Below are 23,715 nucleotides of genomic sequence, written 5' to 3'. Positions count from 1 at the left end.
AAAATCCTGACGTTGTTGTCCCCAATTTTCAAGGGAGTTCCCGTAGTTGCTTTCAAAATAGAGTCTCTCACATCTCTTCGAGAATCTGACTACTATTTCCCCAGGCAGATTATTTTTCTTGATGTATAAGGAATAGGACCTGTAGACCACATCCATCTCGCTATAGAGGTATTCCACTGTCAAATCTGTCATTGGGGCTATTGCTTCACTCAGCCGTTGTTTCAGATTCTCTCCTTTAATTTCCAGGACCCCTTGAAACCATAGGACCAAATTGGCTTTCTCCATTTGCAGCTGCAAAAGTTGTGACTCTTCCGTGGCTTGCGTCATTTCCAGCTTCTGCACCTTTTTCTTAACTTTTTTAGTGTTGGTGTCCATTTCCTTGACCTTCTCCCCCATTTGCTCTGCTGCTTTTAAAGACTGGGTCAATTGAAGCTGCTGAGAAGCCAAACTCTGACCAATTGTTGACAGTTGTTGCTTAATGCTAGTCATCTCATCCAGCAGAGGGCGCAAGGAATCAGCCAACATTTTTGAGAGCTCAGTGATCTCTGCCGTTCGAGGACTACCCAATTTCGCTTTCAAAAGTTTTTCTTTCTCCAGTTTCTTCCCCACCATCTTTTTGGATTTGTTTACTTAACAGAAAGTTGCTAAAGTCTCTGAAATTCGCCCAACGCTTGTCTGCGTTCTGGTAAGTCTCTGAAAACAGTTTCAAACACTTATTTTTCCTTTCCCCCCTTTTTATTCCGTATTTTTGTTTATGCATTTGGGAGGGGCCTCTCCCCCGCTTGCTTCCCGTCACTTTTTAAGGGGGCAGCTTTTAAAAAAAATCTTCATGCTTGCTTCAACCCGACTCACAGTTCATTGTTGTCCAACCAGCCTCGCTCAGCATCGGGGTTTTTTCGCCCAATCTTCAATGCTTGTCCCCGTCAGCAGCACTCGTACCATACGGTCACTCAGCAGCAGGACCTTCGGGGCGGAGGAGCACCTCAATTCCTGGCATGGCGCTGTCAAAGAGGTTGCCCCTCAAGAGCCCCCTGGCTAGGAGGATTTTACCAAGGCTCCGGGGGGGGGGTCGTGATCTGTCGCACCCCCTCCTACACACTGGTGTGCAGTTTGCATCCCTGGGGCATCCGGGAGATGCGTCTGCCTGCGTGTTGCCATAGACCGGAAGTCCATGATCTTCGCTTTCCACCATTAGAGTGGTATCGTCTGCATATCTGAGGTTGTTGATGTTTATCCCAGCAATCTTCATTCCAGCTCGTGATTCATCCAGGCTGGCATTTTGCATGATGCATTCTGCATATAAATTAAATAAGCAAGGTGACAATATCTATCCTTGTCGTTCTCCTTTTCCTATGCTAAACCAATCAGTTGTTCCATGTCTGGTTCTAACTGTTGCTTCTTGGCCCTTATACAGGTTTCTCGTGAGACACGTGACGTGGTCTGGTACTCCCATCTCTTTAACGACCTGTCATAGTTTGTTGTGATCCACATAATCAAAGGCTTTAGCATAGTCAATGAAGCAGAAGTAGATTTTTTTCTGGTACTCCCTTGCTTTCTCCATAACCCAGCAAATGTTGGCAATTTGATCTCTCGCTCCTCTACCTCTTCAAAACCCAGCTTGTACTTCTGGGCAGTTCTCTTACCATGTACTGCTGAAGCCTAGCTTGTAGGATCTTGAGCATGACTTTGCTAGCATGTGAAATTAGTGCAATTGTGCGATAGCTTGAACATTCTTTGGCATTGCCCTCCTGTGGCCACTGTTGCATTTTCCAAATTTGCTTGCAAATCTTTTAGGATTTTGCTGGGATGCCATCATCTCCACTAGCTTTGTTGTTAGTAATCCTTTCTAAGGCCCATTTGCCTTCACACTCCAGGATGTCTGGCTTGAGGTCAGTGATCACACCGTCGTGGTTATCAAGGACACTGAGATCCTTTTTGTATAGTTCTTCTGTGTATTCTTGCAATCTCTTCCTAATCTCTTCTGCTTCTGTTAGGTCCATACCGTTTTTGTCCTTTATTATGGCCTGCTTTGCACTAAACATTCCCTTGATTTTTCCAGTTTTCTTGAAGAGATCTCTAGTATTTCCCATTCTATTGTTCTCCTGTATTACTTTGTATTGTTCATTCAGGAAGGCCTCCTTATCTCTCCTTGCTGTTCTCTGAAAATCTAACTAACACTAACTTAAGGAAATAGATGAATAAATGTAACAATCAATTTTTTCAACCCTGTTTTCAGCTGCACTAATAACTTCCTTTGGATATTCCCTATTAATAAATTGCTGACGTAAAATCAATTTTTATGATAATCTCTCAAAAATGAGGAATTTCATTTTGCTCTTAAGTACTGTCCATATGGTAAGTTTTTTCTTAATGTTATGGGGTGAAATGAGTCCTATCTCAAGTAGCATTCCTGTCTGTAGGTTTCCTGTATAATTTCACAATAAGTGAACCGTTATTATTTCTAGCATTGTGTCCAAAAATGCTATTTCTTTCTGATGCCACTTACCCTCAAATTTAATGGTGTCATGTAAATGATTTGTCCAATCAATAAATTGGCCATTTTTAAAAATAAAAAATAAGTCATCAATATATTAGAGCAATCCTTTCATAGGGATCGTGCTGTTATTTACTTAAGCATTTATACCCTCCTTTTCAGCAGTACTGCCAAAGTACTTGATAGTGAAAAGTCACAAACACATACCATACAATAAAAGAGAAAAAGACCATTCGGACCCATCAGAGTAATGGGCAGAATAAAAAGAGGAATAAACCAGATCTAGCATCCTTGACGACTAGCAGTAACTTAAGCCAGCAGCAAAATAACCACCGTCACTCAAACCCGAAGTGCATCAGCAGAAGAGGGTCCTCTCCGGCCTTCTGAAGTGAAGAAGGTGTAGAACGCACCCTTGGGGAGGAAGAGTGATGTGGCGGCTGGGCTAGGACTGGGGAGGCCTGGGCCCCGGCACCCACTGTGGGTCACCTTGGGCTCGTCTCCCTCTCTTGGCTCCACCCGTCTCACAGGGCTGTTGTGAAGGTAAAATGGAAGAGGAGAGTTTGTTGGAGGAATGGTGGGAGGCAGATTTGACAGCTCCAGAGTCCCCGTGCTGCCGCTGAGAAGGCTTCATCCCCCATGACCGCCTTCTTACTTACGATGATGGTGGAATGCAGAGCAGGGCCTCTGTAACCAGTTCCAGTACACTCATGAGAGGAGGTGATCCTTGAATGTCCTGTTTTGAGGTCAAAACCAGAGCCAAGGAAACTGGATTGGAGTTGGCGGATATAACTACCTCTGTCAACAGTCAAATAGCCACATTCAAGACCAACTGTAGTTTTTGAGGATTTTTCAAGCTCAGGGTCATTATCATCAAGGCGTGTCTAACTGTGGCCCTGTGAGAGCCCTTTATGAAGGATCAGAGCTGATATATCAGCTGGAGTGGGTGAAATGAATTCATGGCTGCAGCTACTACCTGGGTATCAGGAGCAGTGGTGGGCCAAGAGGTATTCAGAACTGTACTTCTGGGCCACCATGGAGAACACAGCTCCATCCAGTACTGGGTGAACACCGCCACTCAGTCTGACTGAACCCCAAACAGCAACATCTCTCTTTTGTCATGACTGAACACCAGTCTTTGACTAACTACTGTGCTGCAGACACTCATATGCTCAAAAACAGATTCACAGTGCCACTAACATAACTGTTTTTTAGATTTATTGGTACATTTTCTTGTGCATCTATTGGTCGAACAGAGCAATGGCAAATTGCCCTGTTTTCTCCATCAACGGCTGGAGTTGCCCACAGATATCTGGGCGTGGGGAGAAGGAAGGGCCCAGCTGGCCTTCCAACTGTTAACAATATTAAGTTCTAGCTAAATGGAAAATTACAACAAGCTTGAAATTATTAGGCAGACCTACATCAATCTGGGGTTAAAATGGGGGATTCATTTGTATTTTGAGTGAATCTTAAAAGCCCTTTCTTTAGCAATGACTTGCCTCATCTCTGAAACAGGGAGGGTAAGCAGACTTTAGTTCTTCATCAGCGGGCAGATACTTATGGAAGATGAGGTGAGATTTTTTAAAAAACGAGGGGGAGGTGTTTGGGAGGCAACAGATGAGGGAGGGCACAAGGCAAGGAAGTACATGGGTCACAAGCTCACCCTCCACATTCTTGGGAACCCTTTCTGGAATGTGAATGCCATCTGAGAGAGAATTTAGTAGCAGTATTTTTTTTTGGGGAGGGGGGGGGAGTCCGCTATCATAATTTCTTCTTTTTTAAATAGTATTCCTCCAGACTACTGACATGTATTGAATTGTGAAACTCTGCATTCTCTGCAGTCTCCTGGCAGAGGACTCAGAAGAGGAAGGAGACCAGTGTCGGATATGTCAGATTCCAGGTGGATCCATAACCAATCCATTGCTAGAACCATGTGGGTGTGGTGGGACTCTTCGATTTGTCCATCAAGAATGTCTAAAGACCTGGTTAAAAGCCAAGATCAAATCCGGTATGTCTGCCCAAGTAGGCAATGAATGAATGGATGAATGAATGAATATAATTAATTTCACAAATTCCATCATTATACAAAGATACAAAATAGAAAGTCTTGTGGGACCTTATAGATTAACAAAGATGTCCTCTTTAGGAGCAAGTGTGGAGCTATTAGATGTGGGCTTGGTTATTATATTATAAAGCAGCATCACTAACATGGTTAAGAGAGTGGCTCATGCTAGAAAAATCCCAGAATGTAAGCCTTGGCAGGTCATGATTTATTACTGGGATGGCATGCATTTATATGGTACAGAAAAGCTGAGAGCCATAAATACTTTAAACAACATCTCATTAGAAAAGCTCTATTAAAGGTAGGGGAAGAAGTGAAAAGACTTTTCTACATTAAGATTCCAAAATGGGTCTCACCACTGGAAGCTTTTACTAACCCAAATTTATTCTCAAAGAACTTATTGTTAAAATATGAAGAACTCTTAGATAATCAAAATGAACTAAAATCAGTAGAAAATATTAAAAGACTAAAACCTAACCTTAGTTGGTGGGAAATAGCACAAATAGAATCAAGGTATACTAAAGATAAAACATTAGGTTTTTGTTCCAAAGCAATGGAAATAGATAAGATACTGTTGTATTCTGAAGAAAAAGTTATTAAAAATGGTATGTAATAATGTTGGAAGATAAGAAACAAGATGAAATAATTAAAAACTCTATGATTAAATGGGTACAAAACTTAGGTCATAATATTGATTTAGACCAATGGTTACAGATATGGAAAACAAATGTAAAAATTACTAAAGCAACTGCAAAGAAATAAAATATTTACAAAATGTTTTATGGATGGTATATGACTCCAGATAAACTAGCAAAATTTTATTCTAATGTATCTAATAACAGTTGGAAATGTAAAGACTGTCAGCTCATTTTTCCATATGTGGTGGACATGTAATAGAGTTAAAAATGTTGGTCTTGGATCCATGAAATGTTACAAAAAATGTTAGAATGTACCATACCTTTTACACCTGAACTATTTTTATTGAATGTAAGACCAGAAAATTGTAAAAAGTAAGACTTTTATCTTATTATACATGTATTGATTACTGCAAGAATATTGTATGCTAAATACTGGAGAAAAGATGAAATACCCTCAAAAGAAGAAATGTTAAGCAAAATACTTGAAACTGCTGAGATGGATAAACTGACTTTATTTTTGAGAGGGCAAGAAGAAGAGAGATTCCAGAGTACATGGTCAAGATTTTATAAATGGTTCGAAGAATACAATAAATGAACAAATAAGACTTATAATTTTACTTGGAGACACTTTAGAATTTAGTTTTAAATATAATGCAGAACATCTAGATACAAATATATGGTGATAAAAACCGATTAATACATATTTTTACAATGTAGGAGGTATTGTAATAGATATAATTAGAAGGTGCCTGTAACGCCCCAATCTATTTGTTTTTTATGTTTGTTTATTTGTTTGCGTTTGTTTTATATTAAAAATAAAAAATATTAAGAAGAGCCCAGCTGGATCAGACCAATGGCCCATCTAGTCCGGCATCCTGTCTCACCCAGGGGCCAACCAGTTCCTCTGGAGGGCCAACAACAGGGCACAGAGGCCAAGGCCTTCCCCTGATGTTGCCTCCTGGCTCTGGGATTTAGAGGTTTAGTGCCTCTGAATGTGGAGGTTACCCTTAATCATCATGGCTAGTAGCCACTGATAGATTTGTCCTCCATAAATCTATCCTTTTCAAGCTGTTTACCTGTGGCCATCACTACATCCTCTGGCAGCGAATTCCACATTTTAATCACCGTCTTTGTCCAGCCGAACCCGGTCTCGTCTAAGTCAGGTCTAGCTGAGTTTTGGAACCTCAGGAATGAGCTTCAGGAGAAGGAAGGGACTGACTCGTCCCTCAAATGTTCAACAGAGGGTGCTGACTCTACCTGGCACTGTTCTACATTTACTTTCTCTAGCCAACCATGCTATATTCCTCTGTTCTGTAAGTTGCTTCCTACCTGTCTTTGTTTCCTACTTCATTAGATGTTGGATGGAATTAAAACCCTTTTAGAAAACTAGAGGGCTTGATCCTTGGGGAAGAGGGATCCCTTTAGATAGAGAACTTCAGCCTACTTGTGTCCTCTGATTACTCAGGCTGTGTAAGAACACAAGTCCTGACAGACAGCTCCATCTCTAGTTGAGAGGAAAATCCGGAAGGAAGGAAGGAAGGAAGGAAGGAAGGAAGGAAGGAAGGAAGGAAGGAAGGCTGAGACAGGCGAACTTGACAGGCACGCATGCAGCTGAGGTGGACCAGAGACTTCTTCCAGTAATACTGAGAAAATCCCAGTAACTGGAACTTCAGAGCTGGTGGTGGCTGCTACCTGATTCCGATCCAGTTTGGATGGCAGGCGCCCATCTGAATAAAAGTTTCTCACCAATCCTGTCTCTGAGCAGCGGCCAGGCCAGCAGCAGCAGGCAAGAGGACCTGAGCCAGGTGTCAGGGAGACGAGGCTCAGGAGAGTCTCTTAAGAGACAAATATGGAATTCAATCTGACACATCGTGTAATGTCTGAGGCCTTCAACAAGGCTTAGAAACAACTCAGTGTTTGGTTCTCCTAATCCTACACCAGTTGGAGTAAAGAACAGACCAGTGTGTGAAGCCTTTTTGCCCAAAGAACAAAGCAAGAAGGGATTCTTGTACACAATGCTGTGTTTAGGAAGCCTTTTTATAACTTCTGCCTTCCACTGGCGAAGCGAGAGAAACAATCTGGAAATGAGGAATTCTGCAATGGCCCCATTTGCTTAGAAAGAAAACTGCTGTGCCAAGGAGTGCCAAATGTTGTCTTATAGAAATCCTGTGTTATATGTAAGATAAAGCAGAGAATGCATCAGAACAAAGTTTGAGTCCAGGGGCACCTTTAAGACGAACAAAGTTTTTTATTCAAGGTATACGCTTTCTTCAGACACATTCTTAGAGAATATATATTATTCTGCAGGTGCTGAGCTTGGGGCAGTGAAAACATGTGAACTCTGTAAGCAGAGTCTGACAGCAGATCTGGATGATTTTAATGTGAATGACTACTACAGGAATCATCAGCAGTCTCAGGTAAGAAACTTAAAATAAGGATCTTCTACAGGACAGCGCAAGTGGTGTGCACCGTTTCCCTGAGTAATACCTGACCGGCTACATGGAAGTGATGTATTTGTTTAGTAAAACCTTTCAAGTAGGTGTGAAAATTAGGCTCCCAAAATAATGCCAAGCTGGGAAATAAACTGTGCTCATTTTCCAGAAGTTGCTCATTGTTCTGGAGAATTGCGAAAAGAAGCAATCATATGTGTGAGTTATTAAATGAGGGAGGGGGAATTGTCCATAGCTGTGTGTTGATCCACAGTTGCATTCCCAAAACAGCTGTGTGAGATCTTTCTGTGAAGATCCCCAAAGTGAGCAGACGTTGAGTTTTCTGGACCTCTTAATCAGGCTGGGTGTTCAGTGCAAAAACAACAACAGAAAAGTCAAGGAAGGCCATGTTAGGGGCAGGCAAAGTTGACCTTGATCTGTTCGGGGTCTGACTCAGCGTCTGGCAGCCTCGTGTCGGCACGTGACGTTTGCTTGTCTGCTTTTGGGTTGTTTTTTCCTGTGGGTCAACTTGATCACCTACAGTTTTCTGTTTTTGAGAAATGTATACATCAAACAGGAACTCTGGGAGGACGCCGATCTTCAAATGAGGGCTGATTCACATGTCACAAAGTCCATGTGGCCATCCCAAGGACTTTGGAACGCACTTAAGCTGTGAGCTCCACATGTGCACAGGCCCAATTCAGTTGGGAATTACAGCATGCCCAGAGAAGGGGCTTCAGCCAACCTGAACACACACCCCCCCCTGGAGCTTTGTTTGTTTTCGTGCTGCACAACTAACCAGAGGGAGACTTTGGGAGAACTCAGAAGTGCATCCATTGTATAGTGGTATTGTAATGAAAGCTTTGACACAACTGCACTCAGTTTTTCAAATAACCACACATTTCAGGTTAGATGGTATTGCTGGAATTCCTGAACTTAACAGGCTCGGACTTCTGGAAAACTGCTAACACATCCGATGACTTACATTTATATATCTGTATCTCCCTTGCTTCCCCACTGGGGACTAGCCTAAAAACTGCATGTATTGGTTTTTCCCTCCTCCATTTATCCTCGCAACTGCAGCCCTGTGGGGTCGGCTAGGCTGAGCGTGACCAATGTTCCCTCTAAGCTGTGGGGTCTTGTGAACAAAAAAATCCTACTTGGTGAGCTACTGGCCTTAAAGTTGTGAGCGAGCCATTTGGCTCCTGCATAAATCAGTTTGCTCCAGAGCCCCATCCTTCCTGAACTGAGACAAAAATGTGTGAGCTGGAGGCTAAAAAAACTGTGAGCTAGCTCACACTAACTCAGCTTAGAGGGAACACTGAGCTGCGTGACTCTGGCCCAAGATCACCCAGGGAGCTTCTCGGACAGAACTGGAGATTCAGGCCCGGGTGGGTCTCCAGAGCCTTGTGCCACTCTCTGACCCGCTTCCTGTGCTTTGGCAGTAAAAGGCTACTTTGTTTATGTCCCAGCTTTCCTCTACCTTGGAAGGCTATTTGGACAGGGCTCCCATCGAAGCATTGATCAAGCCCAGACTGGCTTTGCTTTAGTAAAGCTGGACTTTCCAATCATACCCAAGGGCCGAAAGGAAAGGAACTGCAAAAACACCATCACTGTGCCCCTATACATACATTTATATTGCCCCAGTGTTTGTTATGGGCCTGTGATTAAACAGGGTGATTTATTATATTTACTTTGGAAAACAAACACAAAGCATCCATGTATTGCGTAATCAGTGAACAGAAGAAGGCAGTAGAGCTAGAAAACTCTTCGAAAACGCGGTGGAAGTGACCCAGGGCCATCTTTCTCATGAAGAAAAGCGTAAGCAGTTGAGGCCCGAGAGAACGTGACGGAGACCCATAAAACAGGGCATGTAGTGAAAAAGTATTCAGTCTTTCCACAAAGACTAGACTTCTGGGATTCCCCAATGAAACAGACTGGCCTTGGATTAGCAGGTGTTGAAACCCAGGCCTGGGCATTGGTTGTGTGCAGTCCTGGCCACTGATCTTGTTAAAAATGTGAGCCGGTATTTTTCATATGGGAACTAATGCGAGTCATACTGATTGGTCAGTGTCAGGTGGGTAGCTGTGTTGTCTGTTCTACACGCAAGGGATGTGTGTGAGCCAAAGTTGGCATGACCACAACAGATGAGCATGTTTAACCTGGATCTGCCCCAACCCAATAGGTTTATGGGAGGGGGTGGACAGTTTTGACAGCGAAAGGACCAGACGAGTTCGGGGAGCAGCCTTGCCTTGACTCTCCACCATCAGTCACTTACCCAGTGCCTGGCTGGGGGAGGGGGGGGAGAATCACTTTGTGTCCCCCACATCATTAGCCTGGGAAGGCTCACTGGCTTCCTTTTTTTGCACACAGGCCCAGAGTGAGTTGATGAACTCCGGTCTCTACCTTGTGCTGCTGCTTCATTTGTACGAACAAAGGTTTGCGGAGCTCATGAGGTTAAACTACAACCAGGCCTCCAGAGATCGGGTAAGAGGCACAGAAACACTTCCGGGTCATCCACCCATTGCTGCTTCGTACATGTTCCTGGTCTACCAGTTCTTGCTGTCATTAGCATGTGAAATGTGGACAGGGACACTCATCTCCAAATACTGTAGGCTTGGCAGGGGCGGGGGGACGGTTGGCCTTGACTCCATTAGGCAGGTTCATAGTTTTTGGACATGTGCATCTCCTCTTTGCACTTTACACAGATTTGTCACAACAAACACTTTTGTGCCCAGGCTGCTGCATATGATAAATTGTCCTTCCAGGCTGGATAAGGGAATGACATTTAGTTAACGAAAAATTACAATATAACGAATTGCCTTTAAGTTTTTTTCATGGCGATCTCGTCATCTGCCTCTTGGCTAATCAGCAGTCACTACAGGACATCGGTTGTCACCACAGGAGCTCCCAGAAACCTGGATGCAAATTCCCCATAGCTAACTGAGGCTGGTAATTGGAGACCTCTTAGGGAGGTTTGAGTGGGAGCTCGAACTTGTTTGGTTTTCTTAAGGGTTGCTTCAAGGAAGATACTTTCCCTGTCTCCTTGTGCAATCTTCTGTAGCTTGTGAAAAGTGCACATGTAGCAAGAGACACACATGTATACTTTTCTAATGTTACAAGGTACACAGAATGTACAAGCAGACTTTCTATATGGCAGCAATATCCTTGTTGGAAATTGTTTTGTGCATAACAAGCTTCACGCTTAAATGGAGAGTCGTGGGTCTGGCATTCCATGCCTCCCAGGCTCCAATTGGGACTGCAGTCCCAATTGTGGAGGATGGGCAAGTGCTTAAGCACCAGAGTGACCACACAGGGATCGGGAGGCCTGACCGTGTGCAGTTGGGCCTTTAGTTCCTGGGCTTGCTGAAGAGGCAGGTGGGAGGCAAGGTGCAGCTGTAGACGTGGAAGGGCACAGTCTGAGGGGGAGACCATCGTTCGGAGAGAGAAAGAAACCCTAGAGAGGCAGTTTCCAAGAGTTTCAAAACACTAAACATGTGGAAAAGAGCAGAATTAGTCAGCCATGTGGATGCTTCCTGAAACGTCTCATAAGTTCTTGCATGCAGCTGTTTCTTAAAAAATGATAAGAGAGTTCCCTTTCATACATGCTACTGCGCTCTACTCTCCATGTGAATGAATGTACACCCTCCGAAATGCTAATCCAGGGAGAGCGCCTCTTGCGCCTTGCAGCCGGCCAGTTTAGATCTCCTTTCCAAGTGCTGCTTTCTGTGCTGCCCCCTCCCAAGGCGAGGCGGGTGGCAACTGGAGCTTTTCCAGTGGTGACTCCTTGCCTGTGGACTGCCCTTCCCCTTCCCACCCCAGCTGGCCCCCGTCTGGCTCTCTTGTGGGCACCAGGCCAATATCTCTCCTTAATATTTATATATTATATATATATATTTGAGTTTTCGTGGCCCTCTTGCCTGAATGCTCCACACGCCCCCACAGCCTTTCACTCCCTGATGTGCCACTCACCAGGGGCCTCTACCCATTGGTGGCTGCATTGCCTGAGCCCCACCCTTCCCTTTCATCTCGCACCGAGATGGAGGACAACGAGGTTTCTGCTGGGACAGAAGCAACGCTGCACTACTCGAAGCAAAGCCTCGCTCCAGCCTTCAACGGGCTGCTTGGGGGGGGGGGAAGCCAAGCCAAGCCGGGAGGGCCCTTTCGTCACTCAGGTGCCCTGCCTGTCCCTCACCCGCTGCTGGAGCGCAGTCTCGCAGCTGCACGCACACACCCCGCATGAAGCAACACCCACACAGACCTCTGGCCCCCGCCCTGCCTGCTGCTTCCCTTTCCTTGGCCACCCACACTCCCGCTTTGCAGACCGCCACTTCCAGGGGGGGAGAACACGAGTGGGACGCCACCAAAGCTCCTCTGCGGGCAACGTCAATCTCCTCCTGGGCCAGTCTGTCCTGGAAAGCACCACTTCTCCGCTTGGAGTGGCCGGCCTCGAAGCACGTCTGGCAAACTGATGCTAAAAAGACTCCTCAAACCCGGGCCACTCGTCCACAGCCTATTTCTAGAGCTTGTTGTCTCCATTTCCACAACGGGCCTTCTTCCTAGTGTGTGTGTGTGTGTGTGTGTGTGTGTGTGTGTGTGTGTGTATCCAGGCTTTTAACTTTGATCTTTTCATATTGTTTTCACAGCCTGCTTCTGTGTTTGCCGTGGCTACTTTTGTTTGTGGCTATTTCCTGGCTTATTAATATTAATGACGTCATGCTGTTTTTATGATTTTATCATAGAACCCTAGAATCACAGAGTTGGAAGGGGCCATACAGGTCATCTAGTCCAACCCGCTGCTCAATGCAGGATCAGCCTAGAGCATCCCTGACCAGTGTTTGTCCAGCCGCTGCTTGAAGACTGCCAGTGAGGGGGAGTTCACCACCTCCCTAGGCAGCTGGTTCCACTGTGGCACAACTCTGACTCTCAAAACGTTTCCCCTAATATCCAGCCGGTACCTTCCCACCCTTAATTTAAACCCATTATTGCAAGTCCTCTCCTCTGCTGCCAACAGGAACAGCTCCCTGCCCTCCTCTAAGGGACAGCCCTTCATGTTTCACTTTGTGAGCTGCCTTCAGCAGGTTTCCAGAGAGCTGGCAGAGAAACTTTCTAAATAAATACATTGTGCAAACAAAGCAAACTGGGCTAGTGTAAGAACATAAGAACATAAGAGAAGCCAATGTTGGATCAGGCCAATGGCCCATCTAGTCCAACACTCTGTCACACAGTGGCCAAAAACACCAGGGGCCATCAGGAGGTCCACCAGTGGGGCCAGGACACTAGAAGCCCTCCCACTGTTGCCCCCCAAGCACCAAGAATGCAGAGCATCCCTTGCCCCAGACCGAGAGTTCCTATCTATACCTTGTGCCTAATAGCCACTGATGAACATCTGCTCCATATGTTTATCCAGTTCCCTCTTGAAGCTGTCCATGCTTGTAGCCGCCACCACCTCCTGTGGCAGTGAACCCATAAAATAAAGCAGAGGATATTTATAAGTAACCCCAACTTTTGTGGAAACTCACACTCAGCAGTGGTGCAGTTTCTCCACTTAGTTGCCAAAGAGTGCAGTCACAAGAACCCACTGCAGCCAGAACAGGAAAGTCTCTTGTGGTGCCTTAAAGATTTACGAATGTGTTGCAGCATTTTGCTAGTCCTGGCCACTAATCTTGTTAAAAATGTGAGTTCTGGCAAAGCGGCTGATCAAAACTTGCATCGCAGTAGACTTGTTCACCTTTTAAAAGTGCCACAAGATTCAACTTCTCTTGGACTCCTAGAGAATTTCTTTTGCTGTCCATTGTTATGCTCCTTTCCCAGCATCTCAACATTGTTCCCTGAGATACTAAAATGTATGTATCACTTCAAAACTATATACTTATACTAATCTACATCTCCTTTCTCTTTAGCTGTCAAGACCACCTAGAACAGAAGAAAACCAAAGTAGGTTTATATCCAGCTCACAGTAGTCACTCTGCTTTCTGCTTAATTGTTCTCTATGTTGATGATCTTTGTACCCACAAAGACATCAGGGCTATTTTTGGGCAGGAACGCACAGGAACGGAGTTCCGGCTGGCTCCCGAGTTGGCCACGCCCAGCAGGAACTCATTAGCATAATAGGCCACACCCAACAGCAGGAACTCATTAGGATTGGCTACATTTGGGGTGTGTGGCCTAACACGCAAAGGAGTTCCTGCTACAAAAAGAGCCCTGGGTTTTGACAACAAACAAGGTAAACAGAATAAGAAGGGAAAGGTGGGTGTGGCTGGATGACCACACTTCTGGTAACATGGGGGTGTGGCCTAATGTGCTAATGAGCTGTGCTGTCAGGGTTGTGGCCTAATATGCTAATGAGTTCCTGCTATTGGGTGTGGCCTATTATGCTAATGAGTTCCTGCTGGGCTTTTTCTACAAAAAGAGCCCTGATTTAGCTATGGTAATTACTTCTCACCCAGCCATCTCTGCCCGCCTTGATATTAGACGTCTGAATGGCATGCCAATCAGATAATTAAAATACACTTTTCGTAATTACTTATGAAATTTTGTCCCATCATGCATCTCACTGACATTTGCTCCCATTGTCAGTTGCCTGCTGACTGCAAAGAGGGAACCTCATGGAGAGCAAACGAATCCAGTGTGCCCAGCCAGGCAAACGTTTTTGTTTTTGTGCTCTGTGCAAGGAGCAAGGCAGGAGAAGCAAGGGCCTCTCAAGCCACTCTTGTGCCTGCTGAAGTGTAAGCGCAGCTTAGAACGCCATCCAGATTCAGACCGTTGCAATAAGACAAGGAAAATAAAGGCAAAATAGCTGCTGTACTTCCAACTGCCTGATGTATTTTTTCCACTTATTTTACACATGCTGACTGCTGAGAGGCAGCTAGAAGCGGATCGGCTGTGCCTTTGGACAAGGGAAGTTCCCCTGATTATTTAGTGCATTAAGATTTGGAATTGTTGTGAGGTTTAGATGAGCAGGGAGTTAGGTGTTTGTCAGACTCTTGCACGAACTCACTCCCAACCACACTCTTCTTTTAGTGATTTGTTTATTGAGATATGTAGCTGTGTCAAGTGGAGACCATCTGTGTCAGAACTGACTTAGGTTGGCGCCAGCTCTGGTATTATACATGATTCAAACAACCCCCCCCCCCCCATGACCTGTCCAATCAATCCATTCACACATCCCGCTCCCCCATACAGACACAAATGCACCTGGAAACCTCACAGTTTCATTATCTACAAAGGCCAGCTTGCAGAGACGGTCAAGTACATTCACATTCTTCACATATAGGAGGCAGTGTTCCCTCTAAGCTGAGTGAGTGTGAGCTAGCTCACAGTTTTTTAGCCTCCGGCTCACACATTTTTGTCTTAGCTCAGGAAGGATGTGGATCCAGAGCAAACTAATTTATGCAGTAGCCAAATCACCTGCTCACAACTTTAATGCCAGTAGCTCACAAAGTAGAATTTTTGCTCGCAAGACTCCACAGCTTAGCGGGACCATTGATGGGAGGCCACCTTAAGAAAATAGTTATGCATGCTAAGCAAAGCAGGTTCCCACACACACATCCACACACTCACCAACTGCCTCCCCCCCAATAGCCCAGATACAAAATGGTTACAGGGAAACAAAGACAGAACATAAGATTCCATGGCAAACGAGGCCCTGAGTTTGACAGTGTACACCACGCAAGCTCAGCACACAGACACACACCATGTTCCGCCCCCCCCTAGCCTGGCAGGCACGGAGCCTCTGTGCATGTGGAGCCAGCAAGGTTTTTTCCTTCCTCCCATCAGGGGACAGAGCAGGGGAAGGCAGGCTGAGCAGGCAGGTCCTGGCTGCCCACCGCATGGCTGCAGGTGTAGCGCTCAGGGTTGCTTCTTGCAGTGATACACACCACTCCTGGTGACGGGGAAGGCCCCGGTCGCCTGGCTGAAGCAACAGTGCAGTGCCTGGAGATGCTGCTTGCTAGCTTCAGGGCCCAGGTGGAAGGGGCTGGTTTGGCCACCCAGCACATGGCTTCAGCAGCAGTGCCTGTTCTGGGTTATGGACCAGGCGGATGGCTGTGGTGGTCACCCCACTGCAGCAGCAGCCGCCACCACTCAGGGCCCCAGGCAGAAGTCCCTCCCTGGCCAGGCAATGCCTGGCTGCAGCCGCAACAACATGGCATAGTGCATGGGGCTGCTGCTTGCTGGGGGGCAATGTGGCTACTGCTCCGGACCTGGGGGGGTGGTCAGATGACACTGCAGGAGGGTTGGCTTGGTGCACCTCCATGTCTTGGGGAGACTGGCACCCTCGGGCAATGGTCACCAGCTGCCTTCATGAGATCTCTTTGTGCTATGCCAAGAAGTGGCATATTAATTTGTAGAGCCTTTTATGAAAAGCCATGTAAGAAGGACTGTGCTTTATGGATTTCAGAGGCCTGGCATTTCATCTCATCAGTCAGAAGGTTCCACTTGCCTGTAGAGGTTGAGAGTTGAATGAGATCTTTTGGAGCTCATGGGTTTCATTGTGGTTGACAACTTTAGCCCTGTTCACACGAGGCGTTTTGGGCCGGGAGGGACGGATCGGGGCCGCATCAAACGGGCGCGATCACACAGCAACATCTGGCAATCGTGCCGTGGCCGTCCCCGATCCGTCCCAACCGCCCAAAACGTGCATCAAAGAAGAACCACCCACCTGGGTGGTTCAATTGAATGGGCCGCGGCAAATGCGGCCGTGGGATCGCCGGCGCATCTTTTCGCCGGCGCATCCCCTGCCCCCTGCCGTACTGCGCATGCTCGAGCATGCGCAGTTCAGCAGCCTCCCCCTCCCACTCGTCTCTTCCTCCCCGGCATCTGATCGTGCCGGGGAGCGATGCGCCGCGGCTGAGGGGATCCGTGGGATCCCGCCGTGGCGTCTCAAGTTTGGTGTGGCTCTGATTAGCCGCATTTCAGCCATCCCGTGTGGCAGGGACCTTTGAGTCTTATTGCACGTATTATTTTAATTGCAAGGAACCAGAAGCGCAAGTCTCTCGTGGTTCTCCCAACTGTGCAATAAAGGGACCAAATGAAACAGCTTTTAGAATGCAAGAGTAGCCCAGATGAAGCTATGGCTGCCCATTGCTGTGCTAACTAGGGCCACGTGCAACAAACCTTGGTTTTCACCATTGCTGTCCCTCCTCGCTCCCAGTGAATTGCTTTTTCCAGGAGCAGGAACAGCAGCCAGCAATTAGTTTGGCCAACCAGGGAGAGAGCAGTGAAAGGCCAAGTCCCTTCCACCTACTGCCTTGCCTCTGGCTAAGTGTCCCCCATCTCCATATCGCCTAGCCTGGCAAGCAGAAACAAGCTTTAGGGAAAAGTTTGAGTCCTTTAAGACCACCTTTAAGACCAACATGCACACGAAAGCTTATGCCCAGAATTAAACTTTGGCCCTGGTCACACGGGCAGAAAATTGCGGGGGGGAAGCGTGGCTGTTTGCCTCGGAGCAAAATAACGCGCGGTTGCACAATCAGACGTCCCGTCAAGGTCCCGTCGAGGTCCCGTGTTTAGGGGGGAGGTGCCAATCACACAACCATCCTGAAGTTTGTGCATACGCATGACTGAGCAATCGTATCTGCACATCTGAAGGCGGGTGGTGGACTTACCGGAGAGGGCGACAGACGCTTCCGGACCCCAACAGAGCTCCGAGGCATAGCCAATGGAGGGGGAGGTGGGCCCCCTCATCACAGCCGCTCTAACTGCCTGCGCGACAGTGGCCATAGCGACCCTCCAGAGGCGGCAAGCCTGGCTGCAGTGGGAGGGGGCCTCTTTGTGCGCATGCGCCGTTGGGCGCTTGTGCACATGCTGTGGAGACTTGGGGGGGGAACCTTTTTGCGACGGGACATGGGCGGGTGCCGGATGCCACGGGATTCCACCGGAAACGCGATCAGGCGCCCACCCTTGCCCCGCGGTTTTCGGAAACTAGTACCTCGGAGGTACTAGTTTTTTACCCCACATCTTCGGCGGGAAGCCACGGGTGAGCCACGGGAGCTCTACTCTTCCTAGATGTGGTGGTGTGATCGTGCCTGGAAAATCCGCCTATCTTCCGTCTCTGTAGCGTGGCTAATGTTCCGTGTGACTGCAGCCTTTGTTAGTCTTTTTTTTTTTTGGCCCCCCCAAAGGGGAATTTTTTTATTTTTGCATTTTCTACACACTACATATATGGAATGGGGAAAGGAATACTAATGCCCTATCACTATTACTATGGGAAATGGGTCAGGGAATTCTAGATACATATAATCTACTGGATAGGGGGAGGAAAAACTACGATTCGATTCTAAATCTCCTACTGGATATGGAGAAGGGATAAAGACTAATACAAATCACGATCTGAAAAGCTTAAAAATAGATCTTTTTAACCTATTAGTACTAATTATACAAAGATTTGCTCGATTGTAAAAGGTATAAAGTTATTAGCTTAACACAATTACTGCCCTTAGCACTCATGCTTTAGTTTTAGAGTCTTTTCTTCTTAGATTTCTTCATTTTCTGCAGTTTGGGAGCGGCCTCTCCTTTCTCCGATTCAGATGATTCAGATGACAAGGAGACTTGGCTTGTTGAGTCCTGTGAGTAGGACTCCTCCTCCTCCTCTTCTTCCTCTGCATCCGTTTTCAAATTCTTTTCCTGCTGCTTCTTTTTTACATTAAACATTTGATCCATAAATCTTTCCGCTTTTGGAACAGAGTCAATTATATATTTTTTATCCTGGTAATTAAAACTCAACCCTTCCGGAAATAACCATCTATATGATATTTTCTTTTTTTTGCAGAGAGAGAGTAAGCATCCTGTATAGTTTCCTCCTTTTTCTTACTTCGAATGGGATGTCTTTCAACATTTTTATCTCTTCATTCTTGATTTTTAAGGATTTCCCCAATGTTGACTTTAGCACCAGTTCTCTGGTTGATTATTTCGTGAATTTTAAATAAGTTTTCCCTGGGAGTTTATTTTTCTTTATAAAGTCCGGATTAATCCTGTACGCCACATCCATTTCCTTAATTAAGTCTTCTTGTTTGTAATTCATTAGTGGGGCCAAGGCAACCGCCAAGAGTTCCTTTAAGTCCTCATTCTTATCCTCAGGTATTCCATGAAAGCGTAGAACGTACATGGATCTTCTGCTTCATCCACTCTTTTATTAATACTCTCAGTCTGTTTTTCCATCTTTTTCAACGTTTTCTCAGTTGCTGTGGTTCTCTTGTCCAATTGCTTTAACTGTTTTTGCACATTGTCCAGTTTGGTGTTGAGAGTAGTCATCTGTTCCATTAGAGGGCGCAGTGCATTTGCTAACAGCGAAGAAAAGTCTGTAGATGCTTCCTGGTTCTGGGAGGGAGTTGTTGGTATGTTATTTCCGGTCACCAGTTTTTTCTCCAGTGCTTTACGTCCTCTCCCAGCCATAATATCAAGAAGAAGTAAGTTTTCCAAAACAAAGCAAAAGTTATACGTTTTAATTCCGCTTCATGTACTTTAGCAGCTTTTGCATTCACTTAACTTCTTATGCACTTGGTTTGGCTCAATGTCTCTTTATTTTTGCTTTAAAACCGTTTTTTACAGTTTACTCCTGGGGGGGGCTTGAAATCTCCTCCCCCCGCGCTTCAAACGTAGGCGCTTCCAATTACTACCAAGGCTCCATTCGCTTATTTTTCCCCTGAGCGTTGCTTAACTCACAGTTTGTAGCCTTGGAGATGTTTTGGAAGTCTTTTTTACGAGTTTGGTCGTGATCGCTTGCTCCGGCAGTCGTCTCTAGGCGCCATACTGGCTCCGTGGCGACGGTACCTATTGGGGAAGAAGATGAGCCTCAATTCCTCGGGCGTCCCCTTGGAAGAGGCTCTCCTCAGCTCCCCAGGCTGGGGGTCTCCTACAGAGACCCCAGGGGGGGGTCCAGGACGAACTCGAACCCCTCCCGTCAACCGGGTCTCGGCGTGTCTCCATCCGAGCGAGACGAAATGCATCCGAGCGGCGAAATGCTTAAACCAGAAGTCCCCAACTTTGTTAGTCATAAAGGTGCCTGAATGGACTCAGTCTTTGTTCTATTGCTTCAGACCGACACGGCTACCCCACCTGAAGCTTTAGGAAACATGTAGATGGGCCGGTCAGGTATCTGTCAGTTTTTCCCTTCCAAAAACCGAGAAAAAGGGGCGGGGGAACTCAACCCAAGATATGACTGACTGTGATATATGAGGGTCAAGCTAACAAAATGTTATGATAAAAATACAAATATTTATTATGGTGTACACATTAGTAAAAGATAAAATAGGTTAAAAGAAATTATCCAAATATCAGACTCTTAAAACTTCTTACATACAGAGCTGTATGACCAGTAGACCATACTCGTTTCGGCCTCAGTGGTCAGTATTACTATTGTAAACCAGCACACTGAGAAATAAACATATGAGAAAAGCTTCTGGAATTGTCAAAAGGGAGCGAGAAAAAGCCGAATTATTACATATCAAATGTACATAATAAATGCACATAACAATAAATTTAAAAATAGCAAAAAAAGTTGCTGTTGTTACCTCATGTGACGTGCAGTTGCTAAACGTTTACACAGTAGGGCCGTGGATAATCTCTCATGGTAACTGCACACACTCTCCAAATTGTTCTACACCAAAATGGAAATTACATAATTGTTAGAATTTATAAATAGTATAATTATACAAATAATTCTTAGCCATAGAGTAGCCAACCAAAGTGGTGACAAATATCCAATGTGTCTGGATGCGAATCTCTTCCAGCAAAGGTAGTAATCAAGTTGCATACGGCTAACAGCGGAAATTCTGGATTACAGAAACTATTTAAACTACAACTTTAAACATGCTCAAACTTCTTCAAAAAAGAGATATTTTGGATACATCATCTACAGACATCAGCTCCTCAAGGACTGAATAAAGAAATTGACTCTGGAACTGCTGTTTTTAAGGAAATGTGTACCCGTCATTCTGTATTTGGTAGAGCTGACCTTGTGATTCCCCCCCCATTATTTTTGCTCTCTCTCTCCTCTTCACCCCCTCCCAATAAAAAATTCCCTCCCCTGACAACAGTATTATGCAATGCATGTAGGTGATTGCATCATCCCTGGGTCCTACTCCATATTGATGTAACGTTGGCAGTATGCAACTTGATTACTACCTTTGATGGAAGAGATATTTATTTATTTATTTTATTGTATTTATACCCCGCCCTCCCCGCGAACGGGCTCAGGGCGGATACACATCCAGACACATTGGATATTTGTTACCAGGTTGGTTAGCTACACTATAGCTAAGAATTATTTGTATAATTATACTATTTATAAATTCTAACAATTATGTAATTTCCATTTTGGTGTAGAACAATTTGGAGAGCGTGTGCAGTTACCATGAGAGATTATCCATGGCCTACTGTGTAAACGTTTAGCAACTGCATGTCACATGAGGTAACAACAGAAATTTTTTTGCTATTTTTAAATGTATAGTTAAGTGCATTTATTATGTGCATTTGATATGTAATAATTTGGCTTTTTTTTCTTTCCCTTTTGACAATTTCAGAAAGCAACCCCTGGCTCTAAAGAAAAGCTTTTTTCATATGTTTATTTCTGGATGTGTGTTGTTTTACAATAGTAATATTGACCACTGAGAAAGGCCCTAGGGGGCCGAAACGCATATGGTCTACTAGTCATAAGATACACTCATCAATTGTATATGTAAAACTAACAGCTCTTTATGTAAAAAGTTTAGAGTCTGATATTTGGATCATTTCTTTTAATCTTTTACTATTGTGTACACCATAACAAATATTTGTATTTTTATAACAATTTATTTTGTTCTCTTGACCCTCATATATCACAGTTTGCCCCTTCCGCTTGAAACTGGCACTGAGGTGGAGAATGGCTGATGCTGGTCCTCATTGGAAGGGGAGACCTGAAGGAAGGCCACCGAGTGGTTATCCTCAGGTCAGATCTGGTCGCTGCCTGAGGCAGTGTGCCTTTCTGGGTGAGCAGACGGCCTGAGCTGGCTCCCCCTCCTGGAAGGAACTCTTGGCACTGATTTCGTAATAAGGAAGTTCTTGGCAGGGGGGGCACTTGGCAGAGTGTTCTATGTGAGCACACCCAGCAGTTAAATAAAAGTGACTCCATCATAATCTTTGTGCATCACACTGATGGGCTTTGCGCCTGCCTGGAGCTCTTAGGTCTGAAAAATCTCCTTCCCTTGGAGATGCCAGGACAGGAGTCACACCTTTCCCACTCAGCTAGTTTTGTACACCTCAGCGGCATCTAAGGACTTCTTTGAGCATTTCTCCCTCAGGAGCTTTTCCCACCTCTCTCTGTAGTCTTCGGTATCCTCCCATTCTCTCTGAATAACTCCATATACTTAGTTCAAACCTATAAATAGGTCTTTACTTGTTCCTGTGGGCACCTGCAGGGCCGGCTCACTCACTAGGCGAACTAGGCGTTCGCCTAGAGCCCTTAGGGGCGCCAAACTGCACCCGCCCTCCCACCAAAAGCCCCCTCCCCACCTAAAGCCCTGCATTTCCATGGCTGGGTGACCCCCGCCACCGCCGCTGCCCGCCGCCTCTTTGGCCGGCTAACTTCTCCCTGCCTGCCCCCTCGGCTTCCCAGCGGAGCGCTTCTCCTCCTCCTTGCAGCCGGGGACTGGCAGCTGCAGCAGGAGCAGCAGCAGCAGGGCTGGGGGAGCGGCGGCTTGTGAGCGCCCCACCGGTCAGCCTCTTCTCCGGGTGCCCTGACGAGGGGTGCCAAACTGCACCCGCCCCACTGCCAAAAGCCCCCCCCCGCTGGCTCTGACCAGGTGGGTGCACAGGGGGGCACGGGGGGGGCGCCAGAAGGGATCTTTGCTTAGGGTGCACAATAAGCTGGGGCCGGCCCTGGGCACCTGCCACGTACAGCACAGCCCATCATGTTAAAAATCCCCTTCTTAGATGGTCACAAGCACGGTCTTTTAGCCATTTCTTTTCATTATCTGTCTCATCTCCAACAATACCTGCCCGCCTGGAAGGTTACAACATCAGACCACGTTCAGGCTGGGCTATGCCATACAGTTTTCATCACGTCCCCCACCCTCACCCTGCTCCAGGAGATGGATTCTGCCTTTCAGAAGACAGTGAGAGCAACTGTGCCTCCCTTCCAAAGGGCCTAGGGTTCTTCTGCAGGCACTTCACTGTCTGAAAGAAGGATAGCAGTCTATGCCCCATCTTCAGTTTCAGGAGCATCGAACCTAGACGTGTTCCGGAAGGTGATCCTAGCATCCATTCTGCCCCTTCTCACATCAGGAGCTTTGTTCATTTCTACCAGCCTCAGAGAAACTACTTCCCTAACTCTGGCCACAATATCATTTTCTCCAGTTCACTGTGGGTGATAACAACAGCCTACTATAAAACGTGCATTTCAGCCTCTCCACCAAGTTGCCACCAATGTTCCCTCTAAGCTGTGGAGTCCTGTGAGCAAAATTTCTACTTGGCGAGCTACTGGCATTAAAGTGGTGAGCAGGTGATTTGGCTACTGCATAAATTAGTCTGCTCTGGAGCCCTCCTTCCTGAGTGAGGACAAAAATGGGTGAGCCGGAGGCTAAAACACTGTGAGCTAGCTCACACTAACTCAGCTTAGAGGGAACATTGGTTGCCACCAAGTGCGTGGCCGTGGTTGCAGCGCCTCTTCAGCATCAAGGCTAGAACGAGCAAGACGGTCCTCATACCTCCAGGTACATCAGCTTGCCAGTCTGTACCCATCACACCATGAAGAAGTACAAACAGATCGCTGTCCCGTAACTTGCCCTTCAAGCGATCACCTGTGCATTCACGGATGGTCTGTTCCTCTTTCCTGTAACAGGTTCTTTCACTTGCTGCCGCAATCTCTTATGTTGGGAGGGAACTGTGCAGGAGGGAGGAAAGTTTTACATCTGAAAGCTAGCTCTAGAAACTTTGAATCATAGCTCTGTTAAAACCATTCCAGTGTAAATGCAGAGATGACCACTTGAAGAGCAGCAGTTACAGGTGAGCAACTGGGTTTCTTGGACCAGAAAGGTTATTTCCCCAGCTTTGCCACATTTTAAAAAATACAAATATAATAGGCATGTGGGGATTAGACCCCACCGTGCCTCTCTCATG

General features: G+C 46.1%; 1 protein-coding gene across 1 annotated transcript in view; it reads left to right on the top strand.

The window, feature by feature from the left end:
* The window catches only part of MARCH10 (membrane associated ring-CH-type finger 10), a 39,206-nt gene extending 25,623 nt beyond the window's left edge, over positions 1-13,583 (top strand). The window contains exons 6-9 of the mRNA XM_015419930.1: positions 4,333-4,499; positions 7,499-7,608; positions 9,994-10,107; positions 13,524-13,583. Coding sequence (XP_015275416.1) covers positions 4,333-4,499; positions 7,499-7,608; positions 9,994-10,107; positions 13,524-13,583 — 451 coding nt within the window. The remainder of the gene's footprint in view (positions 1-4,332; positions 4,500-7,498; positions 7,609-9,993; positions 10,108-13,523) is intronic.
* The last annotated feature ends 10,132 nt before the right edge of the window (positions 13,584-23,715 follow it).

Source organism: Gekko japonicus, unplaced genomic scaffold (genome assembly GCF_001447785.1).
Source record: "Gekko japonicus isolate JY-2015 unplaced genomic scaffold, Gekko_japonicus_V1.1 scaffold3781, whole genome shotgun sequence".
Classification (NCBI taxonomy): domain Eukaryota; kingdom Metazoa; phylum Chordata; class Lepidosauria; order Squamata; family Gekkonidae; genus Gekko; species Gekko japonicus.
This window is presented reverse-complemented; position numbering and strand designations above follow the sequence as displayed.